At 40.1% G+C, this 20055-nt stretch overlaps 1 protein-coding gene and 1 long non-coding RNA gene across 7 annotated transcripts in view; one reads left to right on the top strand and one right to left on the bottom strand.

The window, feature by feature from the left end:
• Positions 1–7257, bottom strand: part of LOC124102550 (uncharacterized) — a 77852-nt gene extending 70595 nt beyond the window's left edge. For 3 of the 6 annotated variants that reach the window (XR_006854895.2, XR_009228176.1, XR_009228178.1), the window contains exon 1: positions 4696–7256. This is a non-coding gene — a long non-coding RNA (uncharacterized LOC124102550). Of the gene's footprint in view, positions 1–4695 lie in introns of all 6 variants that reach the window. The other 3 variants (XR_009228177.1, XR_006854896.2, XR_009228175.1) reach the window with 3 other exon arrangements.
• The window catches only part of Ednra (endothelin receptor type A), a 57726-nt gene continuing 43371 nt past the window's right edge, over positions 5701–20055 (top strand). The window contains exons 1-2 of the mRNA XM_046458952.2: positions 5701–6445; positions 10041–10521. Of these exons, the coding sequence (XP_046314908.1) occupies positions 10102–10521 (420 nt within the window). The 5' untranslated portion in view covers positions 5701–6445; positions 10041–10101. The remainder of the gene's footprint in view (positions 6446–10040; positions 10522–20055) is intronic.

Genomic DNA, 20055 nt, shown 5'->3' with positions numbered 1-20055 from the left:
CTTTAAATCTTTTTTAATCTAGAAAAACAAATCCCCTTTCTGTTTACTGACAGAAGAGAAGGACTAATTGTCCAGTTACATGTCACACCTCTGGGCTTTGCCTCTTTGCTTCTCCTGTTATTTGTTTAACTTGCCCTTCTGTTCTTTCTCTGGGCTGGAAACTGGAATGTATATAGCTGAAGGCTTGACTATATTCAAGTTAAACCTTTCTGGAAACATCTCTAGATACATGGAACATATCATCAGAAGATGCTTAATATCTGTTTACCCCATCATTGGTGATGCTAAGACTTGATTGAGTCTCTGCCCTCCAATGGAACTACCAACAATTCACAAAACATTGGGCTACATGATTCATTAAATATATTTTGATGGGACAACTTGATGCCATACAACACTGTTGCAGTGAGAAGCCACTTTAGAACCTTCAGGAGTTCATCTAAAGACTAACATTTTAGAATAGAGTTAATCCTGGAAAAACAGGGGTTTAAAGACAAACTGTGCAGCCTAGAAATATTGAAAAAAATTATGAAAAGTTACCTGAATGAGTTTTATATGTTATAAATAAATAAATACGTATAGATTATAGTGTGTTATATCATTTACTACTATACAATATACACAAACATAAAAGGTTAATATTTATAAAAACACAGACCATTTGCAGGTGTGAGAAATGCAAACAAATATAAAGATGCAGCACTAAATCATAATTGCATACAATTAACTGTAGCAATTCTGTACTACTTCAATAATTCTGAGCTACCTCCAGTTGTTGTCGTAACAACCTCGAGTGTTGCTAGTGTCTACTTAAAACGCATGAGACATGGACCATCTTCCAAGAGCAGTTTCTCTCCCCAGGAAACTTTGTGTAGTATAACAAGTGTGCTCACACATTTCTCACCACATATAATACACACATCATATAAAATATGTGCTGTTTCTATTATCGGTAAGATATTATTATGGTCCAGAGCAGGTATTCATAGATAAGTTGTGGGGAATCAGAAGTTAAATGGAGTTGGATGGGAAGAAAGTGCAGAGCATGGAACTCAGAAAGCCCAGAGCTGCCCACTGCTGCCTAGTGACCTACACACCTGCACCACGGACAGCAATACAGAGAGCAGTGGCCCAAGTGGCCTCTTGCTGGTCTGGTGGCATTGGCTGGTTGGGACAAGAAGGTCATTGCAAGGAAGGTATTGAGAACAATAAAATGGCTCAATGTAAGAAGCATACATGGTTCAACCATCCACAGGAATGACATGAAACAGCCACAAATAGAATAACCCCAGGAAGGACCTGTACAGTAGAAATAAAGGGGGAGATTGTAGAGTTTGATGTTGCTGAAGAAGAAAAGGCTATGGAGGCAACAGATGTTAGAGAACCTGGTGGAGATCCAGCCCAAGGCATTAAACGTGAAGCAGACTACAACCATTACAGACACTACCCTGGTGATCCTCAGCGCAATTACCAGCAGAGTTGCCAGAATAGCGAGAGTAAGGAAAGAAGGAGAGATGGCCAGTCCAACAACACCAGCCCTACCAGAGGCACGGGTTCCCACCTTACTCCTTCCAAAGACCCCATGGGCGCCGACCTCAGTATTAGACCCCTCCTATGCAGGGAAAAGTGATGGAGAATGTCAACAACCAGAATGCAGGACCACCACATAGACCAGGGAGATGGAATGTTTTCAGGGTTATAGCTGTTTTCCACAGGAGGGCCATCCTCACTACCAACAGCCCAGAGAGGACAGCAATGAGGAAAATCCATACTGCTTAACTCTGATTATGCTACAGATGCCAGAGAAGGGAAAGAGGAGAAGCAACTGGTGCACCATCTGAGATCTCCTTCACTCTGAGGATGAGCAGGATGGAGCCGCTTAAACATCAGCTCACCATCTCCACCATCATCCAGTCATGCAACAAGAGGAAATGAATATGAAATCCCTGCAATACTCTGGAGCAGACTTTAAAATGCTTTTTCTGCCCATTGATCAGATTCTTAGAATCCTGTGCATTGTCCAGGCACCATGTGCTTTTTATTATTGTTATCTAAAGACATTCCTTTCTGGTAATAAAAAATGTGAGGTTTTTCTAAGCTTAGTTTTTCTCAATATGCCTTTAATTTTTTTTAATTGTTTCATGTCTGCTCAAGTTGAGATTTTTAAGAACTTCATTTTTAATTTTTAATAAAATTTAGAACTTGACTTTTTCAAAGAACAGTCAACAAACCATAAGCACCTGTTAATAAAGGACTTAAATAACTTTTTTAGAAGGTCAGACCTGAATTTTCTATTGTGGGTCAGGGAGCGGGGTCAGAGTCCCTAACCCTCAAGTTGCTCAATGATTATGAGTATTTCCTCTTAAAAACAAATCACCTATAGGGAGTTTCAATTAAAAACTCACCTTCAACTCACAGGGCTTGTCTTTTCATCTTTACAGCAGTTATGTTTGCTGCCAATAGTCTTGGTCACTTCACTGGCCAGAGAGAAGGCTGCGATGGCAGTTTCAGGTCTCATGTCTCTGATGTCCATTTCTCTAGTTCTCCACCTTGCCTCTCACAACCCACTTACCAGCCTTCCTTCATGTTTGCAGTTCTTCTCTGAATCCTTCCTGTTTTCTTTCCCCCAGGGAGCTCAAAACTGCCTGCAATATTCTCAGCAAATGGCACAAGACTCAGGACTTTCATTGTATTTCAAATTGGAGGATATTTGGAGTTAGCAATTATGAAATGGATTTGCAAATTTGAATCAAGAAACTTAAATTTAGAAGAACATTTGCCCCAAGGACATGTGAAAAATTGGTTTTTAAGTGCTATCTTGAGTACTTCTTAATCTACAGCAATTATTGTTCATGAAATCAATATGACAGGATGCTGAGAGAAGTCATGGTAAATACCATTACACTAATGCTCCGCTTAATGAGCTGTTGAGCCAGAGTCAAGTGGGATCAAGAAAGTTTCCCTGAAACCAGAAAAACTGCAAATTCCAACCCACCTTCCAGGGAAAAGAAGTAACCTTTGGAAGTCAAGTTGAAAAACTTAGTCTTTGGAAATACTTAGCAGGGAATATAGAAGTTGGGCAAGCATATTAAGTCTTAGCTATGGGGAAAGGGGTTATTGGAGGTGAAGTCAACTTAGCCAAAAATTGGTTTGGGTCCACTGAAGTCATTTTCCCAAAAGTGAAGCAAAAAAGATGAGATAAATTTCCAACAACTAAGGAATATTCATGCTGTTCTCATCTAGAATAAACCAACCCCAATCTCTACAAAGGCAGGCAGGCCAATGCTAGTCAGTCACATAAACACATCTTTTCTATTTAAAAATTTTTCTTAAAAGAGGCAGTAAACTCATTTTATGAGCTTAGAAGACAGATTAACAGGTAACAAGGAGGCAAATGTTCCTGATGCTAGGAAGAATTTTTTTTATTATGGGAGTACATGAATAATATAAATTTGTCATTTGAGTCATTTTTAAGTATACAGTTTATTGGTGTTAAGGATATTCATTCCCGTTGTTGTATAGCCCTTACCGCCATCACATTCCAGAATTTTTTCATTATCCCAAACTGAAACTCTTAAACACATTAAGCGATTAAGTCCCCATTCTCCAAGCCCCTGGTAATCACTACCAACCTTTTGTCTTTACGAATTTGACAAACTAGTTCTTTCACATAAGCATAATCATAGTATTAAATAAAAATTACAGAAGGCTATTGTTTTGAATTAAGCTCTTGAACAGACCAGGCCAAAAGCAAAATGGAGTCACTGTGCTAAAATTTCAGATCACCAAGCCAAAACTTAACTGCTTATAGAAAAATGTCACTGTCATGATAATGAAGTCCTCCCTGCTTTAACTCTCTCCGACATACAAAAAATAGATAACCTGAAGTAACTTGACTCCATCTGTTATTTTCACATTGTTTTGTCTCCTGTCTTCAACTTATAAAGAAAATAACTTTGAAATGGCCAACCCACTTTTTGTTCTTTCATTTCAGCTTTCTTCAACCTTTCTCTGTCTACACAACCAAGCTCTTCCGCTCAGCCCATGAGAAGACATATTCTGTTTTGTGGAATAAAATGTTGCCTGATTCTAGAATCAAAAATAAAGCCAATTAAATAAATTGTTGTGTTTTTATCCTTTAGCAATATAATATATGTCCTTGAGTCTGGCTCATTTCACTTAGCATATGTCTTTGAATCTCCTGTTGTAATATCTATCAGAGTATTATTCTTTTTTAAGGCTGTATAATCTTTCACTGGCTGTGTGTACCACATTTTGTTTATCCATTTATTCTTCAATAGACATTTGAGGTGTTTCCACCTTTTGGTTACAGAGAATAATGCCATCATGAACATGAGTGTACAAATATCGGTTCATATCCCTGCTTTCAATTATTCTTTTAATTATTATATAACCAGAGTGATTTTATGTTTAATTTTTTGAGGACTACCATATTATCTTCCCCGGCTGCTGCATCGCCTACATTCCTGCCAGCCATAGACAAGAGTTCCAGTTTCTCAGCATCCTTGCTAATACAAGTTATTTTCTGGTTTTGTTTTGTTCAGACAATAACACTCCCAATGGATGTGAAGGAAGAATTTTTAATAACTCATCTTTTACCACCCTGGGGATCAAAGAGATAGAGGCTAGGGATGTACTCTGACAAAGACTAGCTAGACCAACAAGTTCACTTACATAGGTGTACACTGTCCAAGTGCGTCTGGTCACCGAGCAAGGAAAGGCTGAAATCCAGCATATGTCACATCCCAAGCTGGGCACGGCCTCTTCTGGGAGAAGGCAGTCACTTTTTCTTCCTGGAAAAGATTGTCAGCTTGCCAAGCCATGTGCCCAAAACGTCAACCCTTCTTTTAATATAAACTAAGGCATTTTAAAAAGCTATTTGTTATTCTGGCTGGTTAACCCACCCTCACACAGAAGCTATAGATACTCTAGATTAGTGCACAGGGTGATATGTAATCCAACAGAACTAGATGACTAGAAGAAACCCTTTCAATGGTGGTTTTCTGTGGGTCTCTTTGATGGTTTTACAAAATGATCCCTAAATTTTTCAACATTCCTTGAATTGGCAGGCAGGTTCTTTAAGACCTCACTTTGAGTCTGGGATCAATGACTGCTTGACTCATAAAATTGATCAAAAGTGCCATTCTACCAGTTTCTGGGCCCAGATCTCAAGAGATTGTCAGTTTCCACTTCCTGTCTCTTTGGACACTTGGAAACTCGTCACCACACTTGGAGAAAAACTAACCCTCAACACAGAGCAAGTGAAGTGCATCCCCCAGTCCTAGTGACATGGAGCAAAACTGATGAGTTCCAGACAAGCCCTGCCGAGAGCAGATGAGAGCAAAGTAAGTGACTGACATTGTTTTAAGCCACTGTGTTTAACGGTGGGTGACTGGTGACTTGTTCAACTGCAATAACCAGAGCAGTCTGTGAGGTGCGTCCAGAGTGCCCCAGCCTCATAGTTCCACACTCCGCGGAAACCAGCTGTCCACCGAGGGACCCCAAGTCAGGCTTCCCTGAAGAGCCCACAATGGCCTTTGCCGCTCATCTTCTCTTCCACCCTTTCCACCCCCAATCTGGGGTAAAGACACTGAGCCCCACCCTCTATAGGATCTGCATCCTCATCCTTTGGAGTGAGAATTTCACCCAGTCACTGACTCTCCTGGGCTAGAGGTATGCAGTCTTAGGGTGCTGGCTTCAAGGGACAAAATACAAGCAGTCTTTACTGGATCTAGTAACCTGCCTTCCAGTTGAGCTTCTTAACTTCCTCTGCACTAAAGAAGGAGCCCACAAGCAAAGTGGAGTTGCTCCATCCCAGATCAAAGCGCCTGCACTCACTGACCAAGGGGCCGAGTTTCTCGCCAGGCCTTTCATTATTCCGGGCTTGTCTGTTAAACCCTCCCCGGGCTCCTCCACCCACCCCCAGCTTCACTTCAGGAAGGAAATAGTTAAAAGTCTCCTGCCCTTCGGGGCCGGGAAGGGGGCGGCAGCTCCGTGCAGTTTAGTGAGGGCTGGAGGACGCTCTTGCGGTCCCGCAGTGGAGAAGGGCTGGGAGCTTTGCGAGAAGGGGAGGACAGGCTGGAGGCGTGTTCCTTCCTTCGGAGTTTTCTTTTTCCTGCGAGTCCTTGCGCGCGCTTACAGTCATCCCTCTGGTCTGTTCTGGTGATCGTGGAGAGGAGGCAGGGAGGCTTCATCCTTCCCACCGGCTCATCGCCAGAGGCTGGAGGCTCGGCGAGAACTCCCCAGAGAAGCCCTGCCCCACCGGATAAGTTTTCCGCAGCCAAGACAGCCCTGCAGCTGGGGCCGCCGGCGCGCCGCAGCCCGGGACACCGGCCACCCTCCGCGCCATCCACCCTCGCGGGCTCCGGCTTCCTCTGGCCCAGGCGCTGCGCGAACCCTGCAGCGGCGCCCGCCGAGCTCCACGGTCGGTGCTAGGCTTTCCTTCTGGGGATCGAGGCTGGGGCGGGGACGTGGAGACGGTTGGGTCGCTCAGTGGGGAGGAGCGGGGAGCGTACTGGCCTGTCCACCTGGCAGCTTGAGGCTGGCACCCACCTGCCTGAGACGCCTGGTGAAACGGGCTCCCTCCTGGGAGGGGTGCGCTGAGTGAACGTTTGGAGTTTGGAGAACTGATCTAAAGCACTTTGCCTCTCCAGAAGAGATTTGGATTCTTGGTAAAAGGAAACCAAATGGTTCTCCCTGGGTGTCCCCCTTTCCGCCAGCGTGCCGCAACTTTGCACACATGCCCTGGTCGCTTGCTCCAAAGCATACTTGTTACCTCACTTCTGGTTCTCCCCACACAGCCTGAGAGTAGCCAAGGGCACCCGTGCAAGACACTGTTGTCTTTTGAGAAAACCCCCAGTGCAGCTTTGGAAACCTGCCTGTCCCAGGTCTGAGAGTTTTGTTCTGTGTTGTCCTTTAAAGGCCACTTGTTGCCTTTCACATGCAGAAAACAAGGACTGTTTTTAGATAATCAGCCTCTGTTTACACCATCCTAATGACTTTCCCCTGATAGAGCTGGAAACATTAAAGCCAGGCAATGTGGCTAATTTCTTACCCAGAGAGCAAAACCACAGAAAATTTCTCAAAAGTTCCCAGTTAATTTTTGTCCCTACTTGTCCTTGTTCATGATTCCTCACCACCACCTCTTCTGTTTTAAGTGTCAGCAAATTGAGAAACACCTTGGCAATCCTGTCATGTAAATTGCCTGCTCTAAACTTGTGCCATTTTGGTAAGGTTGGAATTTCCAAATTACTACTTATACAGGTGAACTTTGATCCTGAGAGTCCGATAGGTTAAATGGTTAAAGTGTAATCATGAGAATTCAGTCTTTTTCCTTAATAATATCCTGTGCACTCCAGAAAACTCTTCAACCCAAAATAGGAAGAATGCTGAATCTATTGACCATGTCCTTTAGGTTTGAAACTAAGATACTTAATAGAGCTGTGACTGATGATTATGGCTGATGATTCAAAGCCCAGCTTCTCTCAGATACATGAAAGTAAGCTCCAGACCCATCCTTGGAATAGCATGCATTTGAAAGGATTCTTTCATTTGGTTTGGCATTTTTTACTGAATGACAATATGGTATCCACATGCCTTTGACAAATGTTCCTTAACTCTGCAGCTTAATGTGTGTGGAGAGTTGACAGAAATGTCATCAGAAATTATTTCTAGGGTAGTGTCATTGTTGGAAGGAAGGAAGATGGTTTTAATGATAAGAACCCCCAGCCTTGACCTTGTTAACTCGTGCCATAATCAGCTGACCAATCAAACTGGTGCGTTAATGTTCAAAGCACTAGAGGGACTTTGATGAGTGGCAAGATGCCTGTGATAGCCAGGTCAGCTCATGAAACATCTTCCTTGCTGACTCTACTGGGGAGGAGCCATTCCATTTCTGGAAAAGGCCTTTGTCTTTCATTTCTATGAAAACTATTACTGAATATTCCATTCCAATTGGAAAACTGAGAGACTAGTCACTAGGCAGCACAAGATGTTAAAGAACTTCTTTACACTACTCTCCATGATCCAAAGAGGAGGAGGGCTATAAGCTTTGTTCTTAGGATCCTGCTTTCCACTTCAGGATGGAAGTGGTGGCATTTGTAGATTACTGATATTTGGTCAGATACTCCAAACTATAAGAAGCAGGAAAAAAAATGCAAACTAATTAAACACACTACACCCTGGTAAAAAACTGGCAGGTACACAGAATATCCCTAGTTTTGAAAAAAATGGTATTTTTTATCATCTACTCAAAGTAAGTTAAGTCTATAAACAAATTGGGAGATATTATAGCCATTTGCCACTTCTTGGTTGACATAGTCACTTCACTTCTTTAAGAGTGTCTCTCAAGTAAAATGAGACATTGCTTCTACCTATCACAGTTGTAAAGCTCAAGTCCGATAATAGGTACACATATAGTTAGTACATGTATCTATTTTAGATTCCTGGGGGAAAGCAAAGTATTCAATGCTTGCAATTTAGTGTTAACCCTTCTCTACTACTTGACTCTATCTTATTTTATAGCTACGGTGACTAGGTGTCTAAACATAAGCTTTGTGATTTCTTGTGATAACTGTCGAAATTCCTAAAAGTGGCCATGAGCAATCTTGAACAATCTCTCGAAAAGGAACAAGTTTTAAAAATTACATTAGAACCTGAGTGTGTATGTCATAGATGCACACACACACCATGAGATAAACGAGGTTATGGCTTTCATTTAAAGATTAATAAAAGCCCAAAGAACAGGAAATTTACAAAATATTGAAAAGAGAGGGGCCATTTTTATTACTTTTGATTGATAATTCTGGCACCACCAACTTCCGTTGTTTTCCCAAGGATTAACAGAGAAAGCGCAACTAGCTGGGTAAAGAGGAATCAGTTGCTCTTTGCAAGGGGGCAAGAGGTCTTTTGAAATGTCTAAGCACCCCTAGTCTGTTGCTTCATCTACACACAGGAGACTTCCTTTAAACACTCTAGATACAAATGAAGCATGAGAATGAGAGACAGGATGGTCTAGTGGTTAATCTACCTTAGAAATGTTGCCTTGGCACCACTACCTATGACCAGAGGCTTGTCTTCCAAGCCTCCATTTCCCCGTCTGCCTGATGGAATGTACATCTGCTTCACAGGACCATAGTAGGGATTCAGTGACATTGCACATACGATGTATTCGGCACAGTGACTGACACATAATACACATAGGAGGTCTTAAAGAGCATAGGGACAGATATCCCTTAGAAAATCCAACAGCCTGACCAGCCTGCAAAACTCCTATTGCTCTCATTGACAAATATCGTGATGATAATTTCTAATGTATGAAATAACAAAAACCTCCTGTTAGGAGATGAAGATTTTACACATCAGTCTAGGTTTTCAAAATAAATATTCTGTCATTCTCAATTACATAATTTTTTAAATTGAAACTAAGATTGTTAAACATATTGGTGGTGGTAACCAGAGTTCTGGTTTTAAATCCAACATTTTTTAATATCTTAGAAGGCTACCACATTCTGTTCTGTGTTCATTATTTACCATGTGCAAAATGGGACACATTTTGGAATACTAGATTTTTAATTACAGAATTTGATAGTTTTATTTTATGCTACATCTATAATAGATGTATAAGGCGTTTTCACTTTCAGTTTTACACAAAATTGTGTATCTCGATTCTAGAAGGTTTTTGTAAGTCATATTTTCATTAATCTGGGTGGGGAAAAATATAACTACCACTTGAAGGGAAATAGTCATATCCTCACTCATATCATGAGTTAGTTATAAGTATAGCTTAGCTATGTGAAGAAATGAGATGCAGTTGGGGGTGGGAGAGGGAGAAATCTTGCCCTGTGAGGTTTTTGGTCTTTTCTAGTTTTGTTCTGCTCTGAGGCAACCTGACATAGATTTATCTTATCTAATTACCAAATATTCTGCATTTTAATTAAAGCAGTAAATAATCATTAATTACCATCATTTTGACAGCTGGATTTTGTCATAAGAATAATTTTTCTCCATTCTTTTTTCAGGTGAAAAAAAATAGAGTTGTAAAAGCGATACACTAAGACTATTCTTCAAATTTGCATCAAGATGGAAATGTTTTGCCTCAGAGCATCCTTTTGGCTGGCACTGGCCAGATGTGTAATCAGTGACAATCCTGAGAGATACAGCACAAATCTAAGCAATCCTGTGGATGACTTTACCACTTTCGGGGGGACAGAGGTCAACTCCCTGGTGACTACCCATCGACCCACAAATTTGGCCCTCCCCAGCAACGGTTCAATGCACAACTATTGCCCACAGCAGACTAAAATTACTTCAGCTTTCAAATACATTAACACTGTGATATCTTGTACTATTTTCATCGTGGGAATGGTGGGGAATGCAACTCTGCTCAGGATCATTTACCAGAACAAGTGTATGAGGAATGGCCCCAACGCACTGATAGCTAGCCTTGCCCTTGGAGACCTTATCTATGTGGTCATTGATCTCCCTATCAATGTGTTTAAGGTAAGAAGTAACTACAAATGTATTTGCAGGTTTGAATGTATGCTCTAATTCCACAGTAAGAGTGTCTGGCCTTTGGAATTTTGCTCTGTGTTTTTACTGAAAGTTATTTCCGCTATTTTAAAACTCGGTGACATTTTAAGATTTAATTATTTGCTAGATGTTATACTTATTTTCTAATTTAAGCATTAAATTAGAAAACAGTATCTCAGGGATGACTCTTCAAAATCATGGTGTTTCATGAACTGAATTCTCATGCTAGTGCTGGGCTAAATTATCAGTTGGACATTTTTTGAGAAGATCACTGGATTTTTATGAGATTAAGAGTCCTCAAAGTACTTAAAATAAATATATCTTCAGTTTCAATTACATTCTTTAATGCAATGCTGTTCAGAATCTAGATATCTATAGTACAGCTTGAAATGAAAAGCACCTATTTTTTTTTGGACTGGATTGATGATTGAAGCAAGAGGTCATGGTGGCTCTTCTCAGTTATCTGGGTGACTTGGAGATAAAGTGGTTCATGTGATAGCAGGCCAGGACTGACCTTGTTGAGCAGTTTTACTAACTAAAACCATTTGAAATAGGCCTCATTTTTTTTCAGTGTGCATTTATTGAGTGCCTACTGTGTTCCCACCCCTGATTTAATGATAAATAAGAAAAGTTAGTGCTTTGGTGGGAGAAGAAGATAAGTATCCACGTATGGCTGGGATCAATTTACTTTAGAGACTATTTAGCACCAAAGCAAACTAATACCAAAAGAAATTAGATTTTCCATATTTGGTATAGTAGTTGTGAGGCAAAAATTGTTATAAGGATGCAAATATACCAAAATTTAAATGAAATTGCATGATGTTTGCCACATTTGATGAAATATCTTTATTCTAGACATAGGGAAATAATTTTCCTCAGCTTTTTTTTTATTCCCCTCTTCTTTCTCTTTTTCCTTTTCCTTCTTTGGGCTATTCATAGAAACAAATTACTCTAGGTAGTAATGTTATGAAATATTCCTTTAAATGACAAGAAGTTTTGTCAACTGAATTCCAAGTAGAAGAGCAGTCTGCCGATTTCCAATAGATGCACTTAAATTCTGCTGAAATTATACTAGTCCATGAGAAAACTCAATAAAGATGAAAATAACTAAAATTTTTTATCATTATGAATAAACACCTTTCAAATTTGTACCATACACTTGCTTGCAAAATTGGAGAACGAATAGTCAAAAATAAAAAACACATACCATATTTTTCCACAGAATAGCATGAATACATGTGCTTTCTATTTGAACTTTAAACAGGATTTTGGAACTTAACTATGATGCAAACTTGAAAATGCATAATTGACTTAAAATGTTCAGCATATGTTACAGAAGTTTTATTTTTTCTTTTTAAAAGTTTTTAATTTTTCATTTATGAGATATCATGGGTACTCAACCCTGGACTTTCTCAGGACATCTCTCTTTAATGATAGATTTGAAAATGTTGACAAGACTATTAGTTGAAAATGGATGCTTCAGTCACAGTGTGGAATTTTTAAACATTGATAATTGCTACTTATGCACTAATCAATTAACCTAACTTTTTTTTTGAAAAGAATAATTAACCATCTCTGAATTAATAACTCCCTGCGACTCTTGACTCTGAAGCACACTGTGTAGATGTGACCATGTGCACATCAGTTTCTTGGCAAATCAATATCTGCAAATGCTGGGGGGAAAACCTGCTTATCTTTGGGGAGCTATTGCCAATTACCAGGCTAAAACTTATTTCTATTCCCTAGCAACATTTGAAGTCAGGTTTTCTGGAATATTTCAAATTTGATGAAAATCCAAATAAAACTTTAATGTTCATATAGCAATGGGTAAAAATTCACACATCTTTATTTGAACATAAGGTTCTTCCCTCTTGGGAATTCAATACTTAATGTAACTTATTCTAGTTCTAAATAATGTGAACAGTTTGACGATGGTATTTTTACATCACAGGAGTACACTTGTGTAATTCTTATTTTTCTAAAACTCAAGGAATATGAATCATCTAAACAACATTGATTTTAGAGAGTAAACCTTGTAGATTAAAAAAATACTCTTTAGTCATCTTGATTTTCTTCCAGAGGATAAAAGGAAAGTATTGAAGTGAGCTAAAAGAGCGCCAGTATTTAGAGATTATCTCTACATCTTTCTGTTATCCTCTTCCCTTGTTTGTGAGACCATAACATGTTGCTATTGCCCTGACTTCTGCCTAAGATGGTTAAGACACATCTTTCCAGGAAATGTGAGGTCAAGCCTCCATTTCTCTTCTGCACAGCTGCCCCCTGCCATTAAGATTCAATGCTTTGGGGTCTATCACATATCAGGCCTTTGAATTCCTCCAACCCTGTCAAGTTCACTACCTCTGTGTTACAGGAAAAGTAGCAGCTGTCCATCCTGCTTTACCATCGAAGTTAGGTACCTACGAAAATAATGCACATACTTGGAGAAAATTCTACTGACAGAATAGATGCATGAGTCTTTTTTTTATCTTTCCCACTATTAAAAGAATTAAGTTAAAAGAATAATAAAGATGAGTTTCCACAGACATATTGTTGTGTTTAACATCACATCAGTTCTGTACTCAGTACTAAAGTGTCTCCAGACAGAACGCTGCATTGAGTCATATCAGAGTCAGAGTTGGAAGTAACATGAAGATTGTGTCTCAGAGCAGGCTAGAATAGCTGAGTCAGCTTTAGTCATGTTACAAGACAAAGGACATGGGGTGATAAACTTTCTTTTCTTTTTTTTTTTAATAAAGAAAAGAGATTCATTTAGCTCACAGTTTTGGAGGTTGGAAGTCCAAGATCGGGCTGCCACATCTGTTCTGCTTCTGAAGAGCCTCCCCAACTCCCTCTGTGTATCAACATGTGGGGAAATGTGAAGGGACACATGCAGAAGGGGCCCGGCAAGTGGGGTGGCCCAACATTGTAACAATCCACTCTCTCAGGACTTCCCAAGAGCACAAATGCTTCCCACAAGAAAAACATTCATTCCTCATAAAAGCATAAGCTCTTCCATAGACCCTACCTGTTTTCTTTTTAATTTGTTGTTTTTAGATATAGAGGACAGTAGAGTGTATTCTGACATATTATACACACATGGAGTACAACTTACTCTAATTAGATCCCATTTTGTGGATGTACATGATGTGGAGTTTCACTGGTCATGTATTCATGTATGAAGATAGGAAAGTGATGTTCGATTCATTCTACTGTCTTTCCCAGTCCCATCCCCCCTCCCTTCCCTTCCTTCCCTGTTGTCTAATCCAATGAACTTCTTCTTCCATCCTCCCTGCTTGTTGGTGTGTTAGCTTTCACGTATCAGAGAGAACATTCAGCCTTTGGGATAAACTGTTCTTTATATTAACAGTGTATTCCCTTTCTCTCGCTTAGATAGAGATTGTCCTGAAACTGCTCCATAGATCAGTGGGATGGAATTTATAACTGAAAAGCAGTTCAGCAAGAACCCGATGCTGGGCTGTTTCTGATTGGTGATTAGCCCCTGCAGCCAGGGCTTGGTGGCTCTGGATGGTCTGTGGGTCACTCCACACCTGAATTTCCAGAAGTTTCTTCATTGGTTTCCATATCTTCAGAGTTACTTCCCCCAACCTCTCCTGAACTCTGCTCTACTTAGTCAATTGCCATTGCTTCCTCAGAAACGCCCAGGTCCTCTCACTGCACCCCCACTGCCCCCTATGCTGAGCAGTCAAGGCCCCCCACGCTCCAGCCAGGCTTTCCCCACTTCAACTCCCAGTGTGCATGCTCAGCTCCTGTTGGAATGCCATCACCACCCATTGGAACATTCCTTCCCTAGATAACATTCTCAGAGGTTACATGTGCTCACAGATTACAGCTGCAAGGCATGTCAGACCTTACATTGAGAAAAGAGTTAGGTCTGCCGGCTACATATGTGGCATCAAGAAGAAATAAACAGTAATGAAGACAACTCCTCTGGCCCCTGCTTGCACACACACACACACACAACCGGCTCACACACACAACCTGGTTACAAAAGAAAACATCTGAGAAAATAAGCTGTAAAGCAGAAGGAACCAAAGAAAGCAAATGATGCCAGTTGTGTTCTTAATTTTCAAACAAAGGCCTTGCAAAGTGGTAATGCTGATGAAAAAGCTATCACTATGTTGATCAAAGGGTGACTCTAATTGTTAGTTGTTCAAAAGAACAGATAATATCACTAATTGCAAAAGAAGACAACAACAGCAGGGAGAGAGGAAAGGAGCCAGCCGACTCTCAAACACCCACACCTACAGCCCAAAAGGGAGATGGCTTCCATTTGTCAGGAAATCAGATTGTCTGATATCCTAAAATCTCAAGAAATGCCAAACCGTGGCCAAGTACATTAATCTATACATGAAATGTTTGCATTTTTAGAAAGGCAAAATAAATTAAAATATTGTCTCTGTATTAGGAGGTCAGAAATAATACCCAATTAATAAAGGCAATATTGATTAGAAATACAGAATGTAGGGGCTGGGGTTGTGGCTCAGTGGTAGAGCACTTGCCTAGCACATATGAGGCACTGGGTTCGATTCTCAGCACCACATATTAAAAAAATAAAAATAAAGGTCCATCGACAACTAAAAAAAAGAAAAAGAAAAGAAAGACAGAATTCTTGTCCGTAAGGAGATGAGTCATAATTTGTAAGAGAGTAGAAGCCCTAAAAGTGAGGTTTGTGTGTGGCCAAGGCCATGCAATTTCAGGATAACAGCTCACTCCCATGTTTCTACAGAAATTCCCATAAACCACTCTACCTTGTCTCCTAAGCAAGAACAAGAATGGGAGAAAATTGGAGATAAACAGGGTTAAAAGGATGAGAATGATAGGCCTGGGAAGGATCATGAAGCTGGGGCGATGACTTATCAGAGGAACTTCTGGTATGTTGTAGACGGTGGTGTAGGTAAGCCATGTCTCCACTTAACATGGACTGCAAAGCAGATCTGTGGGACCCACGGGGGCAGCATCCAGGAACACTCTCTATGGATTACTAATTCTGTTCCATTCTAAGCAACCATCTCTTATTGAGGACAACAATAAAAAAAGAAAAAACAATTGCAATTTCTGTATGAAATTACTAGGAATGTTTTGCAATGAAAAGACTCCCAATGTGTTTCTCTGGCAGAGGATCTAAGCAATGTGGAAGCCAAGAGGCCTTCCCGCAGAGCCAGTTTTCTCAATAATGACACAGCCTTTGACATCTTATGCCACGGAAATCCATCTTTAGGGGCATCCGTATAAAGTTGTTTCTGGACACATCAAATCCCTAAGGCAATTTGTGTCTCGGAAATCAATTGCCATGTCTTAGAGACTGGATAGCTCAAACATAGACGTTTAATAATGCTTGTTGTTGTGATTTAATTTGATCAGGGCCTTTATTATAAAATTTCTAATCAGTGTTCTCTAAGAGCTTCTAAATAGCATAACGATGATGATGATGATGATGATGATGATGATGATGATCACAACACTTGGGTCAAAGGGTTTCACTTAAGAGACGAGGCAGAAGGTACTACCTGTGGTCTGCATGTACAATTTTCCAAGTTAATCAAATTGCCCACCAGATTGCACATGTCATAAGTATATTTTACTGAATCATCGAGCAATGAAAACCAGATCCTTCTCATGCACTCCAGTTGTAGGGGTAGGATCATAAAATTAGCTATAAAGCAGCATTCCCTAGATTCTAAGAGAGAAAACGTGTCCCTTGGTTGAGATCCCTGTCCCTTGCTGGTGCACTGTATTCCTGATAGACGTTTTCCCATCAGGTAATGTTGACTCTGCCTCCTCTCCAGCCCTGTCTCTCCATGCTCTTCCTCGACTTCTCTCTCCCCCAGCTAACCTGAACTGTCTGAGGATATCAGGATGAGCCTTCCATCTCAATCACTTTCCTCTGTAGCCCCTGTTTATTGCACTTGATCCTTTGGATCTCCGTTGAAGCATCTCTGTCTGGGAAGTATCCATGATCCACCCTGGGTTACTGCCTCCCCCTTAAAGCTCCCACGACACCTCTCTTAACCCTGGGATAGAAACGGACGCTGCTCTGTTGCTCTTGCCAACTGCTCTGCTTGTCTGCAAGGTCCCTGAGGCAGGCAGCCATCATTCCCGTTTATCATTGTACCTCCTGTGCCCAGCTTAAAAAATGGTTGATGACAAGGAAAAAAAGAAAGCACACTGTAGTCACCTCTCTTAGAATGCTTTTTCTTCCCATTTCAGTTCCAGACCTAAAAGCAGACTTGCTTATTAAATTTATTGAATTCCTACTTTTTTTCCCATTATAAATCAGAATGTCTTGGGGTTTATTAATCTGAGAAACTTATAAGAAACAGAGCAGCACATAGCAGCAGGATGACTTTCCCCTTCCCTTTGTCCCTGGAGAACAGGAGTTCTTTTCCTAGGGTTCAGGCCTTGTGCTTTCAACTGATTTCCTCTCTCCTTGGGGATGCAAACATAACCAGTCGAAGAGTCTCTTTCCAAGATTTCTGTGCAATAGTAATTCTTTAAGCTTAGTCCTAATTGTGGTTTCAATTGATATAGTGAAACTACAAGTGACCTGAAATATAATGAACATGCATAACACAAAAGACTTTATTTGCACTTTAGGGAATAGAAGATAGGTTGATCTCTGTGGCATTGCTAAGACCTAGCTAGGCACACTGCAAAAATCCATTCTGCTAACTAGCTTATTTAAGAATAAATGTTCATATAAAATGACAGAGTGATAAATTTATTAGCCAATTTTCTGTTTGTTATGAGGAAGTTGCTGTCTGGAAAGACTTCAGAACCCTATCCAGCTGTACCTCCCCTTCTGACTTTTCGTTTCCTGTGTCTGGGAACCTCGTTGCTTTCTCTCATGGTCATGTGAAGTAATTATTCTCATGTGAGGCTACTCGGCTACCCTCAGCATTTGGCTCACAGCACAGCTATTCCCGTTTAATGGGATGGGGGATGGAAACCCTCCGTAGCTGCAAGATTGTTCCCAGAGCACAGGAGAGAGAGATGGGTCCAGGTCCTGTTCTTATCAGTAAAGCATCCAGATGTGAACAGATTGATAGCCAGTGATTCCTCCATCAAAGAGTTCAGCTCACTAGAGGAGTTCACCATATTCCAAATTTAAAGTGGTTTTAAAATGCAGAAAAGTTCAAGGTTTGAGAAAAGAATTTTCACATGATCCACATTATGTGTGTATGTGGTGTGTGTGTGTGTGTGTGTTTGCAGGTGTATGTGTGTAGATGTGTGTGTGTGTGTGTGTGTAAATGTTATGATTCCAGCATTTTGATCAATGAAAACAGATGTTCTGGCTATTTTATTCCAAAGTATTTCTACAGTATAATCTTATGAGTTGCTTAATTATTATATAAAGTGTAAACAGTTGAAAGAGATTGTGCAAACTAAGACGAATGAAGAAATCCAATGTAGTGTCTGAAGTTGATATTGCGACTGGAGTGGTTAAAGATGGAATGTTCTAAGAAATTCCATCAAAATAAGTCTCACGTATTGCCAGAAATTCTACTACTGCTTTCTGGGTCTGCTGCATTCTCTTGGGAGTTAGAATTATTACTTTCTATAGCTTCGATTTTATTTTTAGCTAGGTCTAGCTGTTGGGAAAACTGATTTAAGCTAAACATTAATGGTTGAGGTTAAAGTTAATGGCAAAACTGAACATGTAATTCGGTGTTCATTTTTGATGGGCTTATGTTTACATTTGAACATCAAAAATAATATGAACCCACATGCTCTGAAGTGTTCACTTAAATTTGGAAGATTTGAGGCAACAAATGTTCTTAGACTCACAAACCCAAAATCAAATATGCCCTCAGAAAACCTTACTATTATTTGCACAAATATCTGTGCAAATTTAGATGTCTCTTTGACATTCTAACTTTTCAAGCTACTTACTTGGAAACTAATACCAATACTGGAAGCAAGTGAAATTATAGTTCTTATGATACTGGCCCTAAGCCTGGAATTTCTATTATTTTAAATCAAATTTATATGAGAAGGCAGTGGAGATGGCAAATAATTAGTCATCTGGTTACTCAGTCACATTAGATTTTTCCTTACATTTTCTTCATTTATTCTTACAATAAATACCTGGGAAAATAACAGATAAACACCCTCCCCCTCACAGAGCTTACATTCTACTAGAACAGAAAGATAAAAAGGAAGATAAATGAGTAACTAAATACACAGTGTGTGAGGTAAGTGCTAAGGAGAAAAGTGGAGTGGAAATGACAATAGAGAAGGGAGACATTAGCCTTTCATTGTTAAATAACATTATAGAAAGTCTCAAAACAAAGTGACAGCTAAACTTAAAAGGTGACAATTATAAATGTTAAGATAATGGAGCAAACCATGCCACCTATCTAAGGTGAGAGCATTCTAGTTAGAGAAAACAGCAAGTACAAAGGCCCTGAGGCAGGAGTGTGCCTAGAGAGTTGAAGGAACAGCAAAATGAGGCCACAGGGATGTGAGGGTAGGGCAAGAGTCGGGGCGAGGCACATCACATGGAGCCTCCTATCAGGGTCACTATATAATTTACTATCCAAACCAGGACTCTTTTTGAGACAGAAAGAGATACTGTAAATAATAACATCTGGGAAACAGGCATAAACTGAGACTATCCTGAATAAAACAGGAAAAATTATCACCCTATCTCTATGTCTAGGTATCTTTAAAATCTTGATTTTTTTTTCTCTGAATGAAATAGAAATTTGATGAGGGGAGGTTGTGTAAAAATGAGTGACATGATTTGATAAGAACATTCTAGCTATTACACAGAGAAGCATTTCCCAAACTAATAAAGGAAAAATGTGCACCTTAAAAAATGATTTGTCTAGCAATATTTAAAATGAGAATAACATTATCTGAAACTTAGTGTTTACCCTAAGCCAGGTGAACCCAAGTGATCCTGTTGCATGCATTTTTAAATGAAGAAACAGAGTGCTTAAGTCATTTTCTCAAGGTCACATAGTGTGCAGAAAGAGCATGTGGATCCAGTCTGATGGCAGAGGCTGTGCCATTAACTCAAGTTACTGTACTGTTTCTCTTCCAGAGGCCTCAAAAGACAAACTTTTCCAAATGTCTCCTAGCACAAAAATATGTTTTTGAAGACTATTTAAAGATGAAAAACCTTGCCTTTTCCCTTCTCCACTAAATCCAACAGCTGTGTGTGTGTGTGTGTGTGTGTGTGTGTGCGCGCGCGCGCTCGCGCACATGCACGCATGTGCTATGTAGGGGATCAAACCTGGGACTTCACAATGCTAGGGAAGTGCTCCACCAGAAATCTACACCCCAGCCACCTCCCACCCCCAAGTGCGTCTTTAGTTCCTTATTTAGAAAAGAAGTCACATATTCTAATGTACTATGTGTATAATGCAGAGACTTCTCTCCAAAATAGCATCTAGGCTCTGTCTTCACATTGCCTGAGAACATCTGGTAAACAGGATTGTCTTACCCTATACTTGTTGTCATTAGTGAGATCAAATGACA

Source organism: Marmota monax, unplaced genomic scaffold, assembly GCF_021218885.2.
Source record: "Marmota monax isolate L192 unplaced genomic scaffold, Marmota_monax_Labrador192_F-V1.1 WCK01_AAM20220418_F8-fsc00002, whole genome shotgun sequence".
NCBI lineage: Eukaryota > Metazoa > Chordata > Mammalia > Rodentia > Sciuridae > Marmota > Marmota monax.
This window is presented reverse-complemented; position numbering and strand designations above follow the sequence as displayed.